At 36.8% G+C, this 22,166-nt stretch overlaps 2 protein-coding genes across 4 annotated transcripts; one reads left to right on the plus strand and one right to left on the minus strand.

The window, feature by feature from the left end:
* Positions 1-1,220: 1,220 nt before the first annotated feature.
* On the minus strand, positions 1,221-14,863 carry pank4 (pantothenate kinase 4 (inactive)). Of its 2 annotated transcripts, XM_028003086.1 has the most exons (20): positions 14,716-14,863; positions 14,293-14,375; positions 13,987-14,195; positions 12,695-12,878; positions 11,040-11,132; positions 10,772-10,925; positions 9,351-9,532; positions 9,177-9,258; positions 8,548-8,648; positions 8,326-8,331; positions 7,143-7,298; positions 6,401-6,513; positions 5,900-5,987; positions 5,549-5,700; positions 4,559-4,614; positions 3,523-3,572; positions 3,255-3,359; positions 3,064-3,164; positions 2,848-2,916; positions 1,221-2,736 (listed from the first exon to the last, which is right to left on the minus strand). In XM_028003086.1, the coding sequence occupies exons 1-20, from the start codon at positions 14,837-14,839 to the stop codon at positions 2,514-2,516; spliced, it is 2,331 nt and encodes a 776-aa protein (XP_027858887.1). In that variant the 5' UTR covers positions 14,840-14,863; the 3' UTR covers positions 1,221-2,513. The 2 variants fall into 2 exon arrangements, with proteins under 2 accessions (XP_027858887.1, XP_027858888.1); XM_028003087.1 differs by lacking the exon at positions 8,326-8,331.
* A 5,236-nt stretch (positions 14,864-20,099) lies between these two features.
* Positions 20,100-21,725, plus strand: LOC114134925 (transcription factor HES-5-like). 2 transcript variants are annotated; one of them, XM_028001796.1, is made up of 3 exons: positions 20,100-20,114; positions 20,205-20,639; positions 20,739-21,725. In XM_028001796.1, the coding sequence occupies exons 2-3, from the start codon at positions 20,577-20,579 to the stop codon at positions 21,153-21,155; spliced, it is 480 nt and encodes a 159-aa protein (XP_027857597.1). In that variant the 5' UTR covers positions 20,100-20,114; positions 20,205-20,576; the 3' UTR covers positions 21,156-21,725. The 2 variants fall into 2 exon arrangements, with proteins under 2 accessions (XP_027857597.1, XP_027857596.1); XM_028001795.1 differs by having other exon boundaries at positions 20,111-20,639.
* Positions 21,726-22,166: the final 441 nt, after the last annotated feature.

Below are 22,166 nucleotides of genomic sequence, written 5' to 3' on the forward strand. Positions count from 1 at the left end.
CTTGATCTAACAAAAACAGATTAAATGATGAAGTTCTGAATTATTAAAGTTATTAAATCTTGAAAGTAAAACCACATGATAGTATCCATCTAAATCAAAGATTATTTTGTTTGTTTTAAGATGATCACCTGAAGTATGAATTGAAATATTTGGAGCTTTGCCACATGTCTGGCATCAGTCACACTGGGGCATAACAAAACTTGCAAAGCTACCATACAGCAATTTTGTGTTAGCAACCTATTGCCTGGAGATCCACTCATAAATGGGTAAAGGCAGCATACCCATTTAACGGGGCAAGAAAAAACAAGTCGTCCCTGTGGCAAAAATGGGAAAACATCTGAAGAGAAGACCAAACGGGCTGGACAGCGCTGCTGTCAATTCAAATCCCCCCAGTGAGAACATCAGCACCTTACCTCCTACCCCCAACGCCTCTCCTGCCCCCTCCTCTCCTTCCTCACACCATCTGAGGTCCAGAGGCCCCAGCTCTGAGAGCGAACATGACAAACCGACTGCAGCCCCCAAAGAAGAAGCACTGACTAATGGAAAGCACACTTCTGGAAACCAAGATGACGTGCTGATGATGAGGAGGAGGAGGATGATGACCCAAACCTAACTGCTTCCCCTCCCAAACGCAGTCGAGGTAAGCCAGCTTTGGCTAAGGTTCCCAGCAAACAAAATGGAGACACCTCCAGCTCTGGGAAGACTGCGCTTCTGTCTATAGATAGTGAGACCAAACTTTCACCACTGGACTTGGTTTGAGCGAAATGTCGAGGATACCCGTCATATCCAGCAAATGATTGTTGACCCCGACATGCTCCACAACGGAGCAGTCCTTTTTTCTGTTTCTGTCGAAGCAGGAAAAAAAAATACTAGTAATGAAACAGATAGTGGAACCTAAACAAGGGGAGACAGTTTTTAAGCAAATTTCACAAAAATAGGGGCAATAGGGTATTAATAGGATCTGGTGGAGTGCAATTTTAGTAGTCAAAAAGATAAGTGCAAGGAAAAGCAGGCGGACCCCCTGCTGAGGCAGCTCATGCAATATCTGCTCAGAGCTCCCCAGCAGGCGCCAAGCACCCCATACCAGAGTGTTGAGCTTTGATTCTGCCAGGAGCACGTTCGCTTTTTTAATAAGGGGGCAGCTCGTCTTATTTCTCCCCAGACACATCCACAAATAGAAATGAACACACAGGCACACGGAAAAAATACACACGCTAAAATCAATGTTTTCACAATTTAATTAAAACTGATTGTCAGAAGAATAATACTCAAAATCTGTGCTTTGTGTGGCTAAGTGAAGAGATACAGCTGGATTTTATATAATATGTATATATTTACACACACACTCACTCTTGTATATCACATATGTACAAAAGGAGAAATAAAGCATTGAAACATGAGTCCAAAAGTTTTTGTGGAGATATTTCCACATTGATGCTTTTCTAATCTATTTACACCTCAAATCCTACCTTTTTTTTTTTTTTTAAATGAAGTTATACACCCACTAACTTCACTACCACAACATCGACCAGGTGCTGCAGTATTATTGTCAAACTCTGATTTTTTATTTTTTATTATTATTTTTAAATGGAATATAGAGTGTATTCTAGCATGCCAGTGAACTGCTGAAAATAAATTACATTTTCTCAATATTGTGATTCTCACAGAACGCTTAACCTGAATTATGCAGTGTTAATTTTGACACCAAGCACCATGGGAAGGATTTGATAAAGAAATATCTACACAGTAGAATACTGCCACCCAGTGGAGGAAACCATGCCGGTGCCTTTAATTACAGCGGTAAAGTGCAGCTACTTCCCCACTCGGATGAAATATTTTCTCTGACTCTTAACCTCTAAACAAATGTCAGAGACAATACTCCATTCCTTAATCTCCAATTAATTGCTGGCAGTCAAATAGTGATTTGTTTCCTTTCCTTAATGTGCAACAAACGTGAGCTGGACCAAAGCAGTTAAACTTGCAACAAGAATGAAACACAATCTGAGTGAAAGATGTTTGTATCACATCAAGCTTAAGGCACATTAAATACATTTCATGGCATTAATAAAGTGTGCTACATGGATAAGAAATGTTAATGATCCAACTGCTCGTTTCCGTGGCAATCTACGAACCAACCAGAGGCTTCTACTTTTTTTTTTTTTTTTTTTAGAGGTTTCAGAATACATTTTAACTTCTGCAAAAGTTTTCTAAACACAGACAGTTTTGATTTCTCAGGTGATGAATGAGATGAACCGGCAGTGATGACTGAACACACAGCTAGACAGAAACTTGGGAAGGGGAAGAGGGAGAACCCCTGGAGTTCATGAAACAGTAAAACCAAAAATGCGAGAAAAAAAAAAAACTTCTATAAATGATCATCCTTAAAAGCAAATGTTCATCCAATTAGAATTTACAATCCCAGTCAATACATTCGGTGATCCAGTCAAACTGTTCTAGCTGATTAACTACTGTGTTTAATTTAAACTTCTTTATGGCGTCAGAGCTGTAGCGTCCTAATGGGATTTTCCGGCTGGAACCTCGTATTTAAAAACCACACTGAAGAGTTTTCCTCCCAGTCGGTCGGCCAACCATGAGTTCTTGATGACAGCCATCTTGAGGCTCTCACAGCTGAGCATGGCATAGTAGTTGGTGTGGATGGCTCGACCCATTCCCTCGATGATCACCAAGTCGGTCTGCCGCTCCCTCACCAACATCGCCAGGACCTTGTCCAGGCGGCTGAGGAACCACAGAGGAATCAGTTTTGAAATTATGACTTTACTGTCATGAGGACGTCTCCAGTTTTTGTTCTTAAATGGGATATTTGCAGCATTAATACTATCCACCCACCTCAGATCCAAACAGGGAGAACTGGAACCATTCTGGACTAATGTCAGCCTGTCCTCCCTCAGGGCAGAGCTACACAGAAAAAAAAAAACAATCCACAACTCACTGTTTTTCCAGCAGCTTTTAGAATCAATGCATTTATAAAATACTGAACAGACTTTCTATGCAATTCATAATTCATGCAATGCATAAAATAATTAATTCTGAAATCACTCATACTCAATCACAGGATCCATTGCTGCGATTCTTTCTGTCAGAATCTGAAGTTCGCTGTTTGTTACATCATTTAAAGCTGGACCGGAATTACTAGCTAACACAACCTGTAATGTGAACACATATTAGGTATTACAAATTGTAAGACAGATTTTATGAAATGTAGAGCTTCGGTCATTATGTCTTCAGTTCCTCACCTCTGTGCCCCGAAAGAGAAGCTCTCTGACAAAAGGTATCACTCCTAAAATGATGTCTACTCCACTATTATCCACAAAAAACAAGGCACACCGATGAGGAGGACCCTGCAACAGAGAACCAGCATAAACTGCATTGAAGCATTAATTACAAAGGGCATGTAACACAAAACCATCTGTCAAGAAGGAGAGTTGTGACATTTGTTGAGTTTCCAGTTGGAGAAGCTCAAATGAAGTATGTTTTAGCTAGCAGGCAGTAGAAATGTCTGACCTTTAATCTCTCGAGCCACTGATCAAAAGAATCAACAAGCCATGGCCGATCTGAGGAAAAACAAAAAGTAAAAATCAGTTTGAGTGAGAAATGACTTTTGTTGAGGCATTTTTCCTACCAGTTTGAAGTAAGAATAGGGAAAATACTCCTATATGATAAATGTACATAGTGGATAGAAGAGAACAGACTTAGAGGGATATAAAAGCTTGTTGCGTTAAGCAAATGAAGGTTTACATCCTTCAGTAGGCTTTGGTTTGGTTATTTGTGTAAGGGAAGACAGGCAAAACTAATTACAAAAGCCACAATCATTTTACCCTTCGCATTTATGCTGTTATGTATTCCCAGGCATGTAGTGCCATTTTATGGCATAATCAAGTAACTGTTACCTTCAGTTGTTATAAAAATGCTGTACATATCAAACATGTCTTAAAAAACTCAGACTTTGTAATTTTACGCCTTGAAATTGACTTCCGTCTCTGTAAGGACCTCCTGCTCTTTCCGACACTCTGCCTTCAGCAAATCATCACAACAATCTCATCATCACAACGCTTTCTTGTGCTCCAAGAAAGAGTTGGATTACAGTCCAATGCTTTCTTCAGAGCATTGCACTGAAAAGGTTTGTATTGTTTAAGCAAACACTAAACATGTGCTCTGGTCAGATGATAAAACCCTTTGACCTACATTGGTAAAAATGTCCCCCAAAATACAATCTGGTTTTCTACATTTATATCCATATTTGTAGGTTTGTGGTTAATAGCTGACAGAAGGTTAAAAATTTAAAACGTTTGAAAGACACTAGCAAACTGGACAATAAGCTGTGTATGTTTTATTTCTTCTTGCTCAACACAAAAGCACACAAAACAATGTCTACTCCAGATAAGAGATTAACAGAGAGGCTACATCGTCACAGAACCCAGATACAAACTCAAAATGGATGTTAAATATTTTTTGATTCGGGGATAAATGCTGCAACTGTAATATTATGCTGTTTTTGTTCCTGATTAACAGACAGAATTAAACATAAACTTTGGGATACCTTCTAATCGTCGTTTAGCTTCTTCAAATCCAAACTCAGGGTTAGACTCCAGGACCCTGTATGTATAAAAACAAAAGTATGAGAAAACTGTTTGAAACAAACTTAAGAATGATTCTAATGGATCACAGTATTCCGATGAAAAAATGCAAAGTTCCAAATAAAATAAAAAAGAATTAGGACTGAACTGCATTCAGTCAAAACATTGTAGATTACAACACCAAAAAGAGGAGCAAAGTTTGTTTGAAAATTTGTCATGGTCATAGAGTATCACTAACTGCTTAGTTTCATTCCTATTTTACAATATTTGGAAGTTAGCAAAGTATGAGTTGACTAAAGCTGAGAACACGCTATGTGATTTATTTTGTTTGTTTGTTTTAAAATTCAAAAATTTTAAAAGGAGTTTTACATTTTATTACCAATCAGGAAAAGTCTGCAACTGTAGGGAACAGTTGGTCAATCAAGTTGGGACAATAAGGATAGGATAGAAAGACTGAATTCTGCAAGTGAGTGAGATATCCGACCCATTTCCGTCACAGCCAAAACATATTGAAAATTTTTTGAGCAGAATTTTTTTGAGTTCGACTAATTCCTGATTCAGTTTCTTAAAAAAACTCTTTGTCATTTACAAAATAGTATCAGCTCATTTTGCCAATGTTTTATATGCCAGTGTTTCTTTTCTAAATAACTGTACAAACTTTTATTTATACTTTTGTTTATATCTAAATGCTACAATTTTGTGTAAGATGTAAAACATCTTTTTGCATAAATCCAGCTTTGATGTAAGAAATTAATTTGTGGAATAAATTATATCATGAACTTTAAACCCCAGGGTTTACACCATACTTCAAAATGTTCAGTTTGCTGTAGTTGGTTTGGTAAATCATGTACTCTGTGACCTTATAGCAGGTGAAGTTGCAAAAAGTATGATCACCAATCTTTCAGTAGGGAAAGAAAAATATGTTAGTATAAACTCCACTTTAGTAACCTTACTCTGACACAGCCTTGGCTCCCCAGTCAAAAACATTCCCTGCCAAGACGCCCCTAACCAGAGCAAACTGTCTGTCCTCCCAGCTCAGCTCCTCCAAGGACTTCACTGCTTTCTGGTAGTACTTGAGAGCAATGTCGTTTTCCCTTTCTTTAATCTGAAACGGAACAAAACGCGACACTGCGGTTATTACATTAAACCAGTAAGAGGCTTAATTTTAACATATGGAAATCATTTGTGTCACGCTAAGACTGTAGAAGACAAAATGAGTGACAGTATGGATCAATGAGGACCATACTAGTGTAGAGCATGAACATAACAAGGAGAGTAACAGATTTGACAGGTTTCACTCAGACCTTAGAGTAGGGATCAGGAAAGTTGAACTCGTTTAAACAGTGTTCCCTCGTGTCTAACAGACTTCTGACAGTGAGGGATCCATAAGCACTAGGTGAGAAGAGAAGCACTCTACATTAGCCAAAGAAAAACATAAACAGACAACAGAGCTGGGATGGAAACACGTGTTTCTCGCAGATTTCTATTATTTGCGACAGATTGAATTTATAGAAGCTGAAACTCTAAGTTTGACATCAATGATTTTTTTCCCAAATCACATACCCAGACACTAAGCATAAACAAACTAAATTACAACTAATGCACACTTACTTAGTTAGCACAGCTCACTCCTAAAACTGAAATAATAGATAGAATTAACATTAAAAATTCCTTTGAAATGAGGAGGCAGTAAAAGGAAATATGAAGACATGAAGCTAATGCAGACAATGAGAAGGTTTTTAGTTTGGATTTAAAGGCAACCTCTAGGTTAAGCTGAAGCAGACAGGACATACAAGAACCCTTACAATGGCTGATGGCGCAGAGTTTGAAGTTTGTGTAGATACTTCTGACGAAACTTCTCAGCTCGCTCGGCTGCCTCTGGTATGTCCGGCTGGCTTGCTACAGCTCTCTTCACCACCTGCTCCAAGAAAGAAGAACAGCCTTCAGCTCTGTTCACAGCCTGGCTGGACTACATTTACAACTTTCACATGGCGAACATACGGAAGAGGATTATGCCATGGGAGAAAAAAAGTTTGAATTCTGACTTTAATCTAAAACTGTGTCAAGCTTTGACAAAACTCAAATAAATAACCAAACATTCTTAGGTGTATATTAACTATATTGCTAGTATGTGAAAATAATGACATAACTTTTTTCCTTGTTATAGGATTTGTACAGTTATGCCTTGGAGGGAATATGCTAGAAGACACACAGACATGCTGCAGCGTGTTTGAGCCACCCAAAATGAAAATTAATGAATTATCAACAGTTGACGGGGGTTGAGATTGGTTTTAATAAATAACTCAAAACATAAAATTTATAAGATAACCTAACTTCAAAAGTTAAAATCTTTTTAAACGGCTTGGAGAGAGTAATCCTAACATACAAATTAAAGTTAACAGAAGCAAAAGAAAACTCTAAATTGGGCTGCTTGAAAAAATAAGACATAGATCTGACTGTAATAGTTCATGTATTTTTAAAATTTGATTTTGAAAGTATTTTTGCAACTGTTCACAAGTTTGTCTGTATTAATTTCAGTTATCTTACCCCATCTAAAGCTTCTTCAAAGCAGTATAGCCAGTATTCCCGGGCCTGAGCGTCCTCTGTGAGGTCGACTGTGTCGGGGATGTAGGAGGAAGGATCCTGGAGTAGAGGCAAATTCACCAGCTGTCTATCCAGACGGTCCATCTCTAACATGTCAAACTGGAAACAAAGTGATATAAATCAACACATACTTTAAGTTTTGTTCAAAAACAAAAAAACGACAAACTTTTGAACTGTTGAAAAACACTATCCCTCAGCACATCTACATTAGAAATAACTTGAAAGTACTTCTTGCAGCACTGGCAGTTTTTTCTAATGTTAGCAATTTTCCTCCAAATTGACACAAAGAAGGTTTGGAGTGACAAGTTAAGAAGAAGCAGGGAGTTACAGCAGGACTTAATCCTAAAAGCCACTAACAAGACAATTCTCCCAGCTAAGCCGTGAATCTCTGCAACTATTAAAAAGTTACCACAAGCCTCTAGGTTGCCACTTTCATCAATGCTCTCCCTGCCTGGCCAGTCAGGTTAGGAAGAAGACTAAGTTGTGCCATACTGCTGTCATTTTCAGATTATTGATAGAATAGAATTGTGTATGATGCTCAAAGCCCAACTCTATTTATTTAAAATCTCATACCTGATCTGTCTGGTGTGTTCCTTGGTCTCTTTTATGTTCTTCAATCACATACTATCTCAAAAAAGCATATCAAAATCTATGGCTGTAACAGTTCAAGAGGCATGGATACTTTTGCAATATACTGCATACAAAGTCTTCTGAACTGCATGAAAAACAACTGATTTAAAATATCATCTGTGATGAATTTATTCCTAAATGGATGCAAAAACATTCCAAGGGCAGCTAAGAGTAAAGGGAATATTAGTTTCTATTTTTCTACAGAGGCCTAAAGCTTCGAAGCACCACATCACGAGATGAGAAAGCACAGTACACGCTGTTATTGACCACTGGAAACCACAAACAAGTCATTTTAAATCATCTGGTAGAAAATAATTTGGTTAGAAACAATTAGAAGCAGGTGATTTAGAGCTAAGCACCCTTACGTCAAACGGAGCAAACATAGTTTTTGTTACTGTTTGAGAGTTAAGCTTCAAGCTATGCAACGACTAACTGTGACCAGAAGCAGTATGTCATTAAAGAAAGGAAAACACATGAAGCAGGAGGAGATACTTACAGGAAACTGAAGGAAAGAGTTAGGTGAACAGAAGAATGAGTGGAAAGGAAATGGATGATTATCAGACTCAAAATGTGGCTTTGTATGATTACAATGATTATGGTTTTAAATAAATCATTTTAAAAAATGAGAAAATTATATTAAAAAAAAAAAAAAAACCTCCTGCAGAAAGAAAATGGATGCCTTTGTGTGATAAATAGGCCAAAGGATCATATGACTTACAGTTCCACTGCGAGCACGCTGCATTGGATTCATGTCAGGAGAGACACTCATCAAACCGGAGCTTCCTGCATAGTTTTCACCCCAGCTGTACTGGTTTGGATCTAAAAAAGAAAAACAACCTCATAATTACATGCATGTGTCACTGTATTTCAACCATTAACATGTCGATGACATTGTAATAACATTATTTTTGATCTTTTTAATGTGGTAAAACAAAAAGGTATAAAATCTAATGACATTATTTAGTTAAATCCAGTCACATCAGCTGCAGGTTTGACATTGAAACAGGTGATTCAGTCATTTCTCTCCTCTGATTATGATGCAATCACTGAAACCGGAATATGAGAATGGTTGCAACAGCCCTAGCAGCTTGAGGGTTTGTAAAATGTGTCACTTATTTTTTTTTGTATTGCTATTTATGCTGGCTAAACATACTCCTATAATATCACTGCAATGTTAACATTTCTGCATGGCAAGCTATAAAATAGCAGGACTCAGTTAAGATTTTCCTCAGCACCTCCACCGCCCTACATTCCTGTGCAGAAATTCAAGCTCTTCCAAGTTTCTAATTAGCTCTTTTTTTGTACTGCGTCCTGATGGGAGAATATACCAGACTAATATGTCCTTACTATCTTCCTCTGCTCCTTTGAGAAAAGCTCCAATGGCTCCAAGATAGCCTTCATGTCTCAAAAACAAAGCCTGAACTTCACCCTGCAATAACAGAACATGAGGGGTCTCAACATATGAGCAACACATATAGCAGATGACAGAATTCCTGTGTCATAAAAGTAAATAAATCTTACCTTTGTAAAGAAATTGATGCTATAAGTTATTGTGTGCATGGTGACAGGGTGTCCTCTGATAAAGAAGCCTCCAAAGTACACTCGGGACAGGTTGTGGAGTTTGGCGTACAGACAGGCTAGCTGTCCGATATCGTTGCTGATCATATGGAGTAAACTCTTGGCCATGTCTTCGTTAGAGAACTCTACAATTCAAAAACAAATTATATGAGAAAACGGTCTTCTATATGAGGAAAAATATAGTCCCCTGCAAATGTAGTCGTATACTTATGACTGTCGTGTTACAACCACGCATTTTAATACTGTGCTCCATGAGGCATTTAAAGCTTGAGATACTGCTTTATACCCTAAACTTGCTTTAAACTTTGCTGCATTTGTGTCCCTTGACTGATTGCTCTGTTTCTTTACCTTCATGATGCTTGTCGTCCATTACTGGTTTCTCACAAACTATATAACTTCTGAAGGCTGTTGTCTTCATAAAATTTTAATTAGGAGTATTAGACTAAAGGGGGTGGGACAGAAATGCACACCACACTTTTCATAATGTTGGGGAAAAAAATGGAAATCATGTATAATTTCCTTTCCCAATTACAAACCTGCATTACTTTAGTTTTGGGGGGGGGGGGGGATTAAAACCTAGATTGTTTTGTCACAGATTAAATGGTTTAGATCATGAAAATATATTAGACAAAGATAACTTCAGGCAAAACAAAATTCAGGATCCTCGAAAATCCTGGTTTGCTTTTTCACAGCACTGTACACAGCACTTGAATAAAAAAAATATCCTCCAAGTCTGTGATGTTGTGACAAAAAAACCTTAAAAGGGGATGCACTGAAAAAGCACTGCAAGCCAAAAAGGGATTTGTATCTCTATTAACTGTTGCTCAACAGCAGCAAAGGGTTGCTGTCATTTCCTAACATTTGAAATATCAGCACTGGGTGAAAGGCACTCATTCTCCTTCTTCATTATGACTAAATGAGCCCAGTGTTAATGAAACAACGCAATGTACACAATGTATTTAAATAACATAATTATATGTGTTTTAGCATTTTAACACAATTTCTTTAAAAAGGTTGTAGCTACTGAGTTAAAACTTTAAAGATCCCACTAACTTTCACTGATGGTGGTTAAAATTGAGTTTTGTTCCCAATGTATTGAAATCTAAAATCTGTAGGTCATCAAAAAACAGAAACCAAAATTTTCACTAACAATTATGTTAATGTGTTTTAAGTAGCTAATACACAACACTGTAGCTGCTATCAATTAAAATTGACAGTCCTTTAAAGAAATGGTCCACACTGTATTTAGCTTTGTAATATCAATATACTGAATATCCAAAATAATACTAATTCTTGCAGTCATCCGGGAAAAGATGTATGCTCAAAATATATTTCAACATGCCATCTGTTTGTCTGTGCATCACCTTTGTCAGCTGTTGCAGACTTCCCAAAACTACTTGCTATAAGGTCTCCAGTCAACCCCAAACATGCATAAGATCCTCCGTAGATGTCTTTGACAAGCATATCGACGCTTGAATGCTGTCCTTTAGAGGCCAACTGTAGTAACTCATCAAATCTCTGCACAAGAGAAAGATAAATGTAGTTTAGAAGACTCGAGGTAACTGAAATGCACCGAGATGGCAACACAATAAATGAAATAAAGCAACAACTACAGAACTTTATTAGAAATACCTTTGTCTTGGTGAGCAACGCTCCAAGGCCCCAGAATGTCCCACCGCCTATTGAGCTTCCACCTATTCGCTCAAATTTGTCCTCTGATTCAACCTGTCAAAAATACACAAAGATGTGCATAAGAAGCTAAATATGTCAAAATAAGCATTTGTCATTTCCATCTAAAATCTTTCCTACATCTTCAAATACATCTTAAAGAAAAGTTTTCAGATTCCTGTGTAGTTTCAATCACCTGAAATCAATCTATTTCTGAAGGAAGGGACATTCAGAAACTTTTAATCATGTTATTTAAGACTATAAAGCCATGGGGATCAACATAATATTGGTTCCTGTCTTGAACTGTAACATATATCAAATGTACATTAAGATATGCCCTCATGTCTTCTTAACAGACATGTTTGCACATTGTTGTGCAGTAGAAATAGCTGTAGTGGATAGAAGCAGCTCCAGATATCCATTTTCTTCATGTTTAAGCTTTCAGTAAGGACCAGAGACGGGATTCTATCGTATTAAGAAAAACACATGTCTTTTACATAAAGTTTACTTTGACAGCAACAGTGCTCTCTAAACTGAACATAAAATATGAACACACTAGTCAATCATTAAACATAAAATAAAAAAACAAAAAATTCAGCTGATATAATGGCTTTAAGTCAAAGTTTTCTCTTTTTAGCTCAGATGCTCAACATACAGTATTTATTAAGGGGATGCAGTTGAAACCAGAGAACATTTGAACAGCAGTGTTACTTATGTAGGATGGAAGCAGTGAATGTTCACTGCCTGGCAGGATTTAACCAGCTACGACATGTTCTTGTCTGTTTTTCCTTTTGTACTTGTGTGTGTCAGTTTTTTTCCCGCCTCAAAGCAACTGAACCTCTGCTTTCCATTTTTGTTGCAGCAAGTTTATGTCAACTGTTTGTCTTTTGTCATACAATATGCATTTGTAAATGCATAATGGAAAACACATCCATTCTGGTCAATCTGTACATAACCTCCAGCAGCTTGAGGTGCAAATACCTGACTGAGATTAAAGATAAGAGAAAGTCCTTCCACGAATAGACTGCTTCGTAGCAAGATCTGAACACACACCACTGCAATTTTAAACACGCATATTTTTCCCCTTATTTTCTTATATACATGCCATTCTCAGAGTCAAAACCTAAAATAAATAAAAGATGCTGAAAATTCATGCTCACATCCAGTCTGACTGCGTGTGAGCAATTTGGGAAAACAAAACTACCAAAATTCTCATCTCTAGATGAGCAAAACAGGAAAACACATACAGACATAAGACTTACACCTGAAGGTGGTTCTACAAAGTAATGACTTAAAGGGGAAAATGCAAATATGTGCAACACTTTCAGCTTTTTACTTGTAAATGCGTTCTGCTTCATAACTTTGCATGACTTTGTGTTGGTCTATAACATTAAATCTACTGAAGTTAATGGTAGAAAGAACAGTAAATATGAACAAATTTATTTTTGTGAATCACTTTATTAAGAGGCATAAATACAGTATCTTTACCTTATAAGTTAAGTAATTGACAATACTACTTAATTAGTAGTTTGTTCACAAATGGAAATTAAAATACGGCCAAAAGCTCATAAGCTCATATTTATATATAAGTTTCATAAATTCAAGTTCTCTATAATTACCTTGACTATTGAGACCCCTGAGCCGATGTTCACAAGCAGGTAGGGGAAGATGTCAGGATTAGTGGTCTGAAAGCGGAACTCTGAGTCAGCATGTTTGGCATAAACGAAAGCCTCATGAGGGATGTTCTTCAGCACAAAATTACAGCCCTTGATGAGACAGGTCATCTCATCCTCTTTGTCCACTCTGCCACAGTGCAACACACAAACAAATATAAGACGATCTCATCGCTTTGTCAATTATCACCAGAAATCATATTTTACTACAGTACTACTAAGAGGACAAACATTTCAAATGAAAAGCAGATGTACTTCATAGCTATACAGGCAGATTATAAAAATAAATATCATCTGAACTTTTAAACTTCTACATATGCAGCTTCTAGAACAGGCTTTTCAATTTAATCTGTTTTATTAGTTGGCAAATTAACTCTCACAGCAGGAGAAATTATAAAGAGAAATGAAATGCTTTTACACTCTCAAAACTTATATCCTTAAAAATAAAATACAAAAAGCCCATTCCACAACACAAACTCATATTACATTGTCTGCGTCAGTTACAGTGAGAACTGTTTATTACAGTGTTGTTTTATGGAATATGCCCAAATTAGGCTTTCTTTCGCTTTGTACATGCAGACTTTCCAGTTTAGTGTTGCTGGAGTATTACTATCAGCAAATCCATTTGTTCTCTAATAACTTGATCCATAGCTACACAACTTCTAGACTGTGTCAAAATCAGTTTTTTATTTCATGCTGTGGGTAAAAGTAAAATTGCCATTGGTAACATAATCCATGTCCCCTATTATAGTAAACATCACACTCACAGTTTATCAAACAGTGTTTGATTTACTTGCAGATAAGTAGATTTCTTTTGAAATCAACAGGCTTAAAAGTCTACGCATTTAAGCACCTATTGATTCGATTGGGAGCAAGTTCTTCATTAACTCAGACAAGGTCAGAACTCCATCAAAAAAGAAGAAAAGGATTTATTTCAATATCAGAACTAAGCTATATTATCTACTTTAAAAATTACTGTTGCTTTTGTAAGTATGCATCACTTTCCATGTAATCTTATTTTAAATAGTGTTTGAAAATTCACTGAAAGATAATTTGTTAAAACACTCTATTGCAATATATAAAAACTAAATTTGGTAATTAAAGTTGCAACTTTCATAAGTCTCAACATAAATTAAAGACAAAAACAAATTAGCGTAATGTAGCAGCTGTCATAACTTCTAACCTTTACACATGGTCTTGTGAAATGAACATTTTCTAACATACTTTTGTATACTCACTTGAGCCCAAGTTTCCTTTCTATTAGCTCTTTAAACTTGTGCGCCCCTCCACCTGTAGCTTTAATGACTTTGGTCTCGGTGTTGACCAGGTGGTCTTTGATAAAGTCCAAGCACGTCTCAATGTAGGCATTTTCAAACTTGATAAAATGCAGGCGAGCTGTGACCTCTTCCTGTACAGCTATTTCATACAGCTTGTCGCCTGCTGCTTCCTGCGATTAAAGAAAGGATGATAAGTACTGAGAATCTCAAAAAGAAAAAACTCCAGAGACCCCCCGCAGACGTTTGCTTATTTATTTATAACGGTACCTTTGTGCTGTGGTCGAATGATCGTACTTTGGCCACCTTGTGTTGAACAGTAGAGTAGTAAGCAAGCTTAGTCAGAGATCCACCTGTTAATATAAACACATAAGCAGTAAACAATAGAAACCATGAGCTAATGTGTAAATGACAAAACCAGTAACAGTTCACCAAGTTGTGGTGGTTAAAACATCCGTTTTGAACAAAAACAAACGTTATCCAAAAAACCCTCTAAGACGTTTTACCAGAAAAATTACGCTACATCTGACACAAATAAACATTAGAGTGTCTTTTAAGAAGCTACAATTCTACTTGTTTTGTTTACTTTTATCTAAGTCATGTGTTGCAGCAGCCTGCCCTAAATGTGAGGATTAGCTACATCCCTGCAAAAGTTATTAACGTCTCCAGAAGAGGTATAAAGTTTCCGATTACCTATGTCTATGGCAAAGCGCTTCGCATTCTCCATATTACGGAAAATTTCATCCGGTGGAAGGGTAATGCTTTTATCCATGGTGTGACTACTTGTGTTGCTGTCAACTCGACCACATTCCGCCATGGTCGGCTATGATATGACGCTGAATACGTGCCGTACGTAAACTCCTCAAAGGAGCCAATCAGCTTGCACGCAAAGTAAGAGAGGCGTGAGCGTAGTGGGGTTGCCTTTCATTTTAAGACGGTCAATGAACAAGTTTTTCTCATTTTCAGCCTTGGTCACTGCCATCATCATCATATTAATAATAATAATAATAATAATAATAATAATAATAATAATAATAATAATAATAATAATTTTACATTTCTGTATAATTTTCTCTTTATTGTTCCAAATGTTGCAATAATTTGTTCATAATAAAGAACATAAATACATAAAAAACTGTGGTGATGTCTCTATATCTGCTGTCAAATATATAATCTTTGTTCAATAAAAAATAACACCTTAAAATGTGTCTTTGTTTTTTTGGGGGGGTTTTTTCCAACTTTGTTTATTGAATTTTACAGCTTGACATACAGTACAGACCAAAAGTTTGGACACACCTTTTTATTCAAAGAGTTTCCTTTATTTTCATGACTATTGACATTGTAGATTCACACTGAAGGCATCAAAACTATGAATAACACATGTGGAAATATGCACTAAACAAAAAAGTGTAAAACAACTGAAAATACCCCTTATATTCTAGTTTCTTCAAAGTAGCAACCTTTTGCTGTGATTACTGCTTTGCACACACTCTGCATTTTCTTGATGGGCTTCAAGAGGTAGTCACCTGAAACGGTTTTCACTTCATAGGTGTGCTCTGTCAGGTTAATAAGTGGGATTTATTGCCTTATAAATAGTCATGAAAATAAAAAAAACCCATTGAATTAGAAAGGTGTGTCCAAATTTTTGGTCTGTACTGTACATCAAACATTAGTACAATGAAAACACAGTAGTTATAGATAGAGAGAAGAGGAAGTTCAAGCTGATTTCTCCCAGAACCCAACCCACCCCATCCAGGTCTAAGCACAAGACAAACAGCCAGCAGAGATCCAATCCCTGCAACTGCTTCTAGCAACACGACATACACACACACACACACACACACACATCCATCCATACACATTCCAAAGGAGGCAGAAAAAGAAATAAAGAAAAAATAATAATACTGATACTAAATAAATGAATATATATTTGTATGTTCATACTAGTAAATTACACAAATATACAAATAAAGAGAAAAAATAAATAAATAAATAAATTATAAGACGAAGAATATATCGGATAAAAACAAAAGAATTGGATATCGATGAGAAGGCCTACAGATAATTTAATTTCCTTCTGAATCAAGTAGCAAAGTTTGTGTGTTTTTTGTTTGTTTGTTTGTTGTTTTTTTGTTTGCTTTGTTTAAAATAAAAATGTTCAGGGTTGTTTTTTATCCTACAGATAAAGTCAGAAAAAAAATGTATTCTTAGATTCTCGGTTAGAATATAATTTTGTGACCTCACAAAGTAAGAAAGTATTATTTCAGGAAGAAAGTAATTTTTCACGCAGGAATAAAAATGTCAGAGTGACAACATGATGTATATAATAATATATTCTTAATGTAAGTGAAGTGAAGACATCTATATCTGATTATATTTTCAAACCAATATGGTTTTGTCTTTATTTACCAAGATCTCCAGAGGGCGCCCTTGTCTGTACTATTATTGGTGTGGACTGTGGTGCTCGGACGGAAAAATCCCTATCAGGTTCAGGGGAAACCTGCAAGTTTTTGTAATAGTTTAGCTGCCTTTTCTGGTTCTGTAGGTTAGCTCTTTGCTTTATCTAGCTTGGAAACACTGTTCTGTTTGAGGGATCTGGACTCAGGAGAGGCTTAAGCTGCCGCTGATTTGCTCTTTGCATAATTTCTCCACCAGAAGTTTTATGAGCTGCAGCAACAAAAACAAAAGAATACATGAATAAGTTAGTTGGCACTATAAGAAGAATAGTTGTCTTACTTCTAACGTTATATTTACCTTGTTGTTTAGAGTCGGAAGCGCTTGAGAGTTGCTCGCTCCTGGAGTGACTGTAGGTGTCATGATTGATCCCTGATCTATGAAGGTTTATATAAAGAAGAGGTGATGTATTTCGCCCCATTCCTATTTGATGATCAACTATTTAGAGTTGATCATCACCATCTGAAAATGAGAGTCTTAATCTGTGCAAAGTTTCTCACAGTTTCTCAAAGTTTCTGACAATAGGCAGTAACAGTCTATGTGCTGTTATTCTGCTTGATGGGACAATAGTTGGGTCTCAGGGGAACAGGTGGACGACTAAGGGGGCAGGACCAGGGACTTTAATGGCGCTTTGTGTGAATGTGGGAAACTGATGACCCTGGAGAGTTAGCAGATCTGCTGACTGTTGCTGGGATCAGTCACTTTGTGCACAGTCACTATCCATATGAAAAACAAATGTTACGACCATAAGCTATTGAATTGGAATAGGAAATATTAGTTTATAATCTAAATATATCAACATAGACCTGACTAAAATATAATTTTTTCATAATCAGTATTAATGATTCCAGTAATTACTGGAGTCAGAAATTATTAATGTGCTAATAAATGTATTAAAACAAGTACAAATGCTGTAACTTGGGTTAAAATCACAAGAAAATCTAGTTAATTTAATAGTTTATAAATAGTTTTAAAAAAATATTATAAGTCACCAAAAATATTTTTTTTTATCTTGGGTAAAAATGCGGATTATTTCACTCATGTTTTCTTGAGACTTAAATCTAAAATAAATGTGTGAGGACGGGACCTACGTGAGGCAGGTGAAAGGTCATGTTAGCCTGTTTGATTCGAGTGCTAGGAGGAGACTGAAAGAGCTAAGCCAAGGGGAACTGGTCATGAAATACTCGTGGATGCAGAATTTACATTTTTGTTTTGAACTGCTTAACCTTCGCTGAGTGAGTACTTGTCAAGGATTTCTGTGCCCAAATGAAATGCTGGAAGTGCATGAATGATGCTAATCGCGAGTTAGCATTTAGCATTTTTGCTCAAGCTATTGGTAACTATATACAACCCTTAGCCAGCTATGCTAAACAGAGACTTTTATCACACAGTGGACAGAGAGAAACTCCTTGGACTTTTCTGCTGTGGATTGAATGCCAGTGTGCTCCATGTAACCGACGGAGAAGCAAATTCCAGCTCACCTGAGTGTTACCTGTTGAGTGTTACCTGTTGAGTGTGGTCACGAACAAGGCCTCATCCATCCCTCAGGGATTTGTGAGTAAACTAAAGCATGTCCATTACTTTTATGCTTGTTGTCACGTAAAGCGACCGTTTGTGTTATTGAGTTACAACAAACACAAGCTATACTAACAGGTTTGTAACAAGTTTGCTTATTTCTTGACTATATAAATGATGAAGCTCTGAACTGAATTTAAAAGGGAACCATTTTGCCAGACTGTAATATTCTATGTTCTTATTTTTAGTTCGGATTAATTCTCCTTGATATCCCACCTGTGTTGGAACACACCTCAAATCTTTTTTTATGTCATAATAATGTATTTTATTTAAAACATTTTTAAATGTTTTAAAACATTTAAATGTTTTAAATGTTTTAGGTTTTGAACTTAGGTTTTGATGGTGTTTTTTTCTCTCTTTGTTTAATGTTAGTGTGTTGTTATTTAAGGTAAAATACACAACAACCCTAAACCATCTGCTGGAGAATAAAAGAACTGAATGTAGTTTAGAATAAATACACATTGGCCTTACACTTCATAGCTTTGTAGAATGGAAAGTAGTACGCAGTGGGTCAAGGAAATCTGGGTTCCAGCACAATTATATTATGTTAACAATAGATTCAAATGCTCTTTTAAATAACACAAATGTAGGTTTTTGTCACACTGTTCAGCAAAAATGTTTACAGACCATGTTATAAAGGAGCCTTTCAAGGAGTCTTGAAATGTTGCCATCCATTAGTGAAAATACATATAAGAAAGACTTTACAGCTCAATAATGAGCCTTACACAGAGTGGAAATGAAGTTGGCAAAAGTTACAAAGTTGGCAGCAACGAGAAAAAGTAAGAAAATAGAAACAGTGGTGAAAGACGCTTTCCCCTGAAGTGTGCCAACTCCCCTTGGAGAATAGTCAGGTGCTGGCGGGGCTGAGGATGCTAATCATGCTGAACTGTGACTCTGCTCCTCACAGCTTTCCCATACTTGCTCCATTCAAGGAGCTCCTGCTCAACAATGGACATGTGCCTTGTTAAATGCTAATTCTTCCTCACACAAGCAGCTCCTGGCTCGTCCCCCAGGGTAATGTTTGTTGTTTAGGCAGCCCTTTCACCGAGGATGAGAGAATGACAGAAATAAGCATAAATATTTTGGCTATAGTGTAACAAATACTTTATAATGAGGCAACAAGTAAGAATATTAAGTTTCATGGTTTTTTGAGATTAATTCCAGACTTCTGAGCAGCTGTTTTTCTCAAGGTAACACAAAATTATTATTGTTTATATTATTTACAGATGAAAAAATGAAACTCTTATAGTTTTATTATTTGTGAGTAGTTCTAAAAAAATAAATGAATCAAGTTAATTCCAGTTAAGTGCCTGGGAGATTTATAAAGAAGCATTTTCAAACAAATGTGGTTGAATAACACATCCTGCAATTTGAAATAAAATAAATGTTCACCTTGGGCTAAAATATTATTTTTTTAGATTTAATCTTACTATTTTGGATAGTAATGGACATTCAGGAAGACGATTTTTCAAAACTGACAAAAATATCTTCATGATGTTGATGCTACAAGACCTAGGTAAGCATATTCCCAGCCTTGCTGAGTAAAATATGTAACCTTTTACGATTCACCAGTAAATAATTCATCCCCCCCTTTCACAGACATCTTTGTCTAGTCGGCATCTATTGTCCCACAGGGGCTCTGTGAGTGAGTTTTCTCTGGTTTCCCACACTCTGTCCATTTACTACGCCCAAGAACAAAAGAAGTGTGTCTGGTTGCGCATCACATTAATTATGGAGTCAGTTTACGAGTTTTGTCCTTCTTCCTCTGAATGGAAATTCCTGTCATCCGGACTCATCACTACCAAGCTTTTGTAAAATGTCTATGAGGAATGCAGACATCCTAAGGATTAATGAACATTCAATATCTCTTTTCCCTTTCTCTTAGATTCAGATTGTTCCCACTGAATTCCTGGGAGTTATTTTGATGGACGGATGAAAGGGGACTATTTCTGGACTGTCCATGTGAGCAGAAATGTCCCAAAAAATATTTTGAAAACTAATGTCTCATTTGTGACTGATAAAGTCATGATACATGATACTCCGCTAAGGAGAGTATATATGCTGTAAGACATTCAATGGAAAAAAAACAAACATTTCTGTTAAAAGAATGTACAGATTATACTCAAGAAAATGTGATCTACTTTTCCTGTCAGTTTCAGCTGAGTGCGATGGGACGCTGAGCGTGTGCTCAGTCAAAGTCATTGATCCCAGCAACAAGAAGCAGCTCTCCACACACTCTGGGGTCACCACTTTCCCAGATTCAAACAGCGCTTTGTACGTTCTCCCCCTTCAGTGCTCCTTCGGCTCCCCTGAGATCAAACCATTATCCTCAAGGCAATAATACCATTCAGCGTTTTGCATCCTTTTTTGTTTCATTGCTCCCTCTGATTGGCCAAGACTGTGAGAAACTCTGGGCAAAGCAAGACCCACACATTCATATGTAGATGTGTGGCTATATAAAGGAGGGCTGCAGCCAGCAGAGATCAGATTCTCTTTACTGAGACCTCTAGCACGTAAATCCAACAATGGCACCTACAATCCCTGCAGCAATGACCAACTCACAGGAGCATCTGACTCTGAACCACAAGGTAAATATAAAAATCCTGAAAAAATATCTTTTATGAGCATTGGTCACATTTGCTGCATGCAGATTAAGTTCACTAATGAGTTTGTCCTCGTTTCTGCAGCTGAGAAAGCCTCTGGTGGAAAAGTTGCGCAGAGAGCGAATCAACAGCAGCATTGAGCAACTAAAGTCTCTCCTGGGTCCAGAGTTCCTCAAACAGCAACCAGACTCCAAGCTGGAGAAAGCAGACATCCTGGAGATGACAGTTTGCTTCCTGAGACGGCTTCAGCAGCAGCAGCATCCACATTTGAATGCAGGAGCTGCTGATCAGGGCTACTCCAGATGTTTCCAAGAGGTGGTGCACTTCCTGTCCAAAGATGATCTGAAGACACAGTCCCAAAGAAGATTGCTGAACCACATGAACCAGCTGCAGTCTTCCTCTGAGAGGAATCTGAAAGACAATTTTCCTATCAATTCCACAACCCAGGCCTCTATTAAGAAAAAGAGCCCAGCCAACAGCTCCCTCTGGAGGCCATGGTAAAAATGTAGGACATACGTCCTGGAATTCAAAGTTTCTGTACTTCGACTCACTTATGCTTTTCTTATATCTAAGAGTCATTGCCTGTATCAAGGTGTTTTGTTTTGCCTTTTATAAAGGCTAGAAAATGGTTTTTCTTCAACAAGAAATTTGGTTATTTTGTTTATGAAACAGTGACAAACGTATAAGTTCATAGTCTTAATTCTGTGATGTAAACAACATTATTCTCAATGTAAATACTCATATAATGTTGGCAGTGATGACAACAATGTATGTTTGTATGATTAGTTCCATTTTGGGGACGGTTTTATGTTCATGTTTTAACATGTTTCAGATTTATATGTGTTTTCCACATTTTCTTCTGATTGATCTGGCCTCATTGGTTTTAAAAAATCTTAATTTTATGCTTTTTCGGTTAAGCAGATGAGATTCAAGACAAATGTGCTGCTTTATAACTCTGTGAGTGACAGCACCCATACCTTCAAGGAAGGAATCGATATTTGGAAAATGTCTCACAATGAATGTATCTCTTCGAACCAAGTGATGCGCAATAAAACAATCAGAAAAACAACATTTGCTCGACTCATTTTTAACAGATGTGTGACTTTGTTTGAAATCAAGAATATTTTGCTTTGAAGGCTTTGGTTTATAAAAAAGAAGGGAAAAATCTTTAAGTCAAATGCCTCAGTAATAACAGTGATAAAAGTCTTGCTGTTGTATAATAAGTAGTTGGCAAAAAATAACATGACGCACAATGAGCCAGAGGACAGATTATGTTATCAATGTTTCAAAAACATTGATAACAGAAACAGAAAATGAACAGGTCCATTTGTTCTAATTCTATAACTGATGGGCTTTTCTTGATTATAGTATATTTTACATCATTAACTTTAAGGTCTAGGTTTTTCACTGCTCATTACTAAAGTGCTTTGGTTTTGATTAACAGAAAGCAGGCTGATGGGTAATTAATATGACATCCTCTTTCATATTTTATTAAAATATTCTGATTCAAAT

The sequence above is a fragment of the Xiphophorus couchianus genome, chromosome 20, assembly GCF_001444195.1.
Source record: "Xiphophorus couchianus chromosome 20, X_couchianus-1.0, whole genome shotgun sequence".
NCBI lineage: Eukaryota > Metazoa > Chordata > Actinopteri > Cyprinodontiformes > Poeciliidae > Xiphophorus > Xiphophorus couchianus.

What these genes read in the sequence shown, in the direction of transcription:
- LOC114134925 (XM_028001796.1), top strand. Translation starts at nt 20,577, where the DNA reads ATGGCACCTACAATCCCTGCAGCAATGACCAACTCACAGGAGCATCTG. An exon ending in ATCTGACTCTGAACCACAAG is followed by an intron (nt 20,640 to 20,738) that starts GTAAATATAAAA and finishes TCGTTTCTGCAG; the next exon opens with CTGAGAAAGCCTCTGGTGGA.
- pank4 (XM_028003086.1), bottom strand. Translation starts at nt 14,839, where the DNA reads ATGGCGGAATGTGGTCGAGTTGACAGCAACACAAGTAGTCACACCATG. An exon ending in GTCTGCAACAGCTGACAAAG is followed by an intron (nt 9,533 to 10,771) that starts GTGATGCACAGA and finishes TTTGAATTGTAG; the next exon opens with AGTTCTCTAACGAAGACATG. An exon ending in TTCCTGATCCCTACTCTAAG is followed by an intron (nt 5,701 to 5,899) that starts GTCTGAGTGAAA and finishes GTTCCGTTTCAG; the next exon opens with ATTAAAGAAAGGGAAAACGA.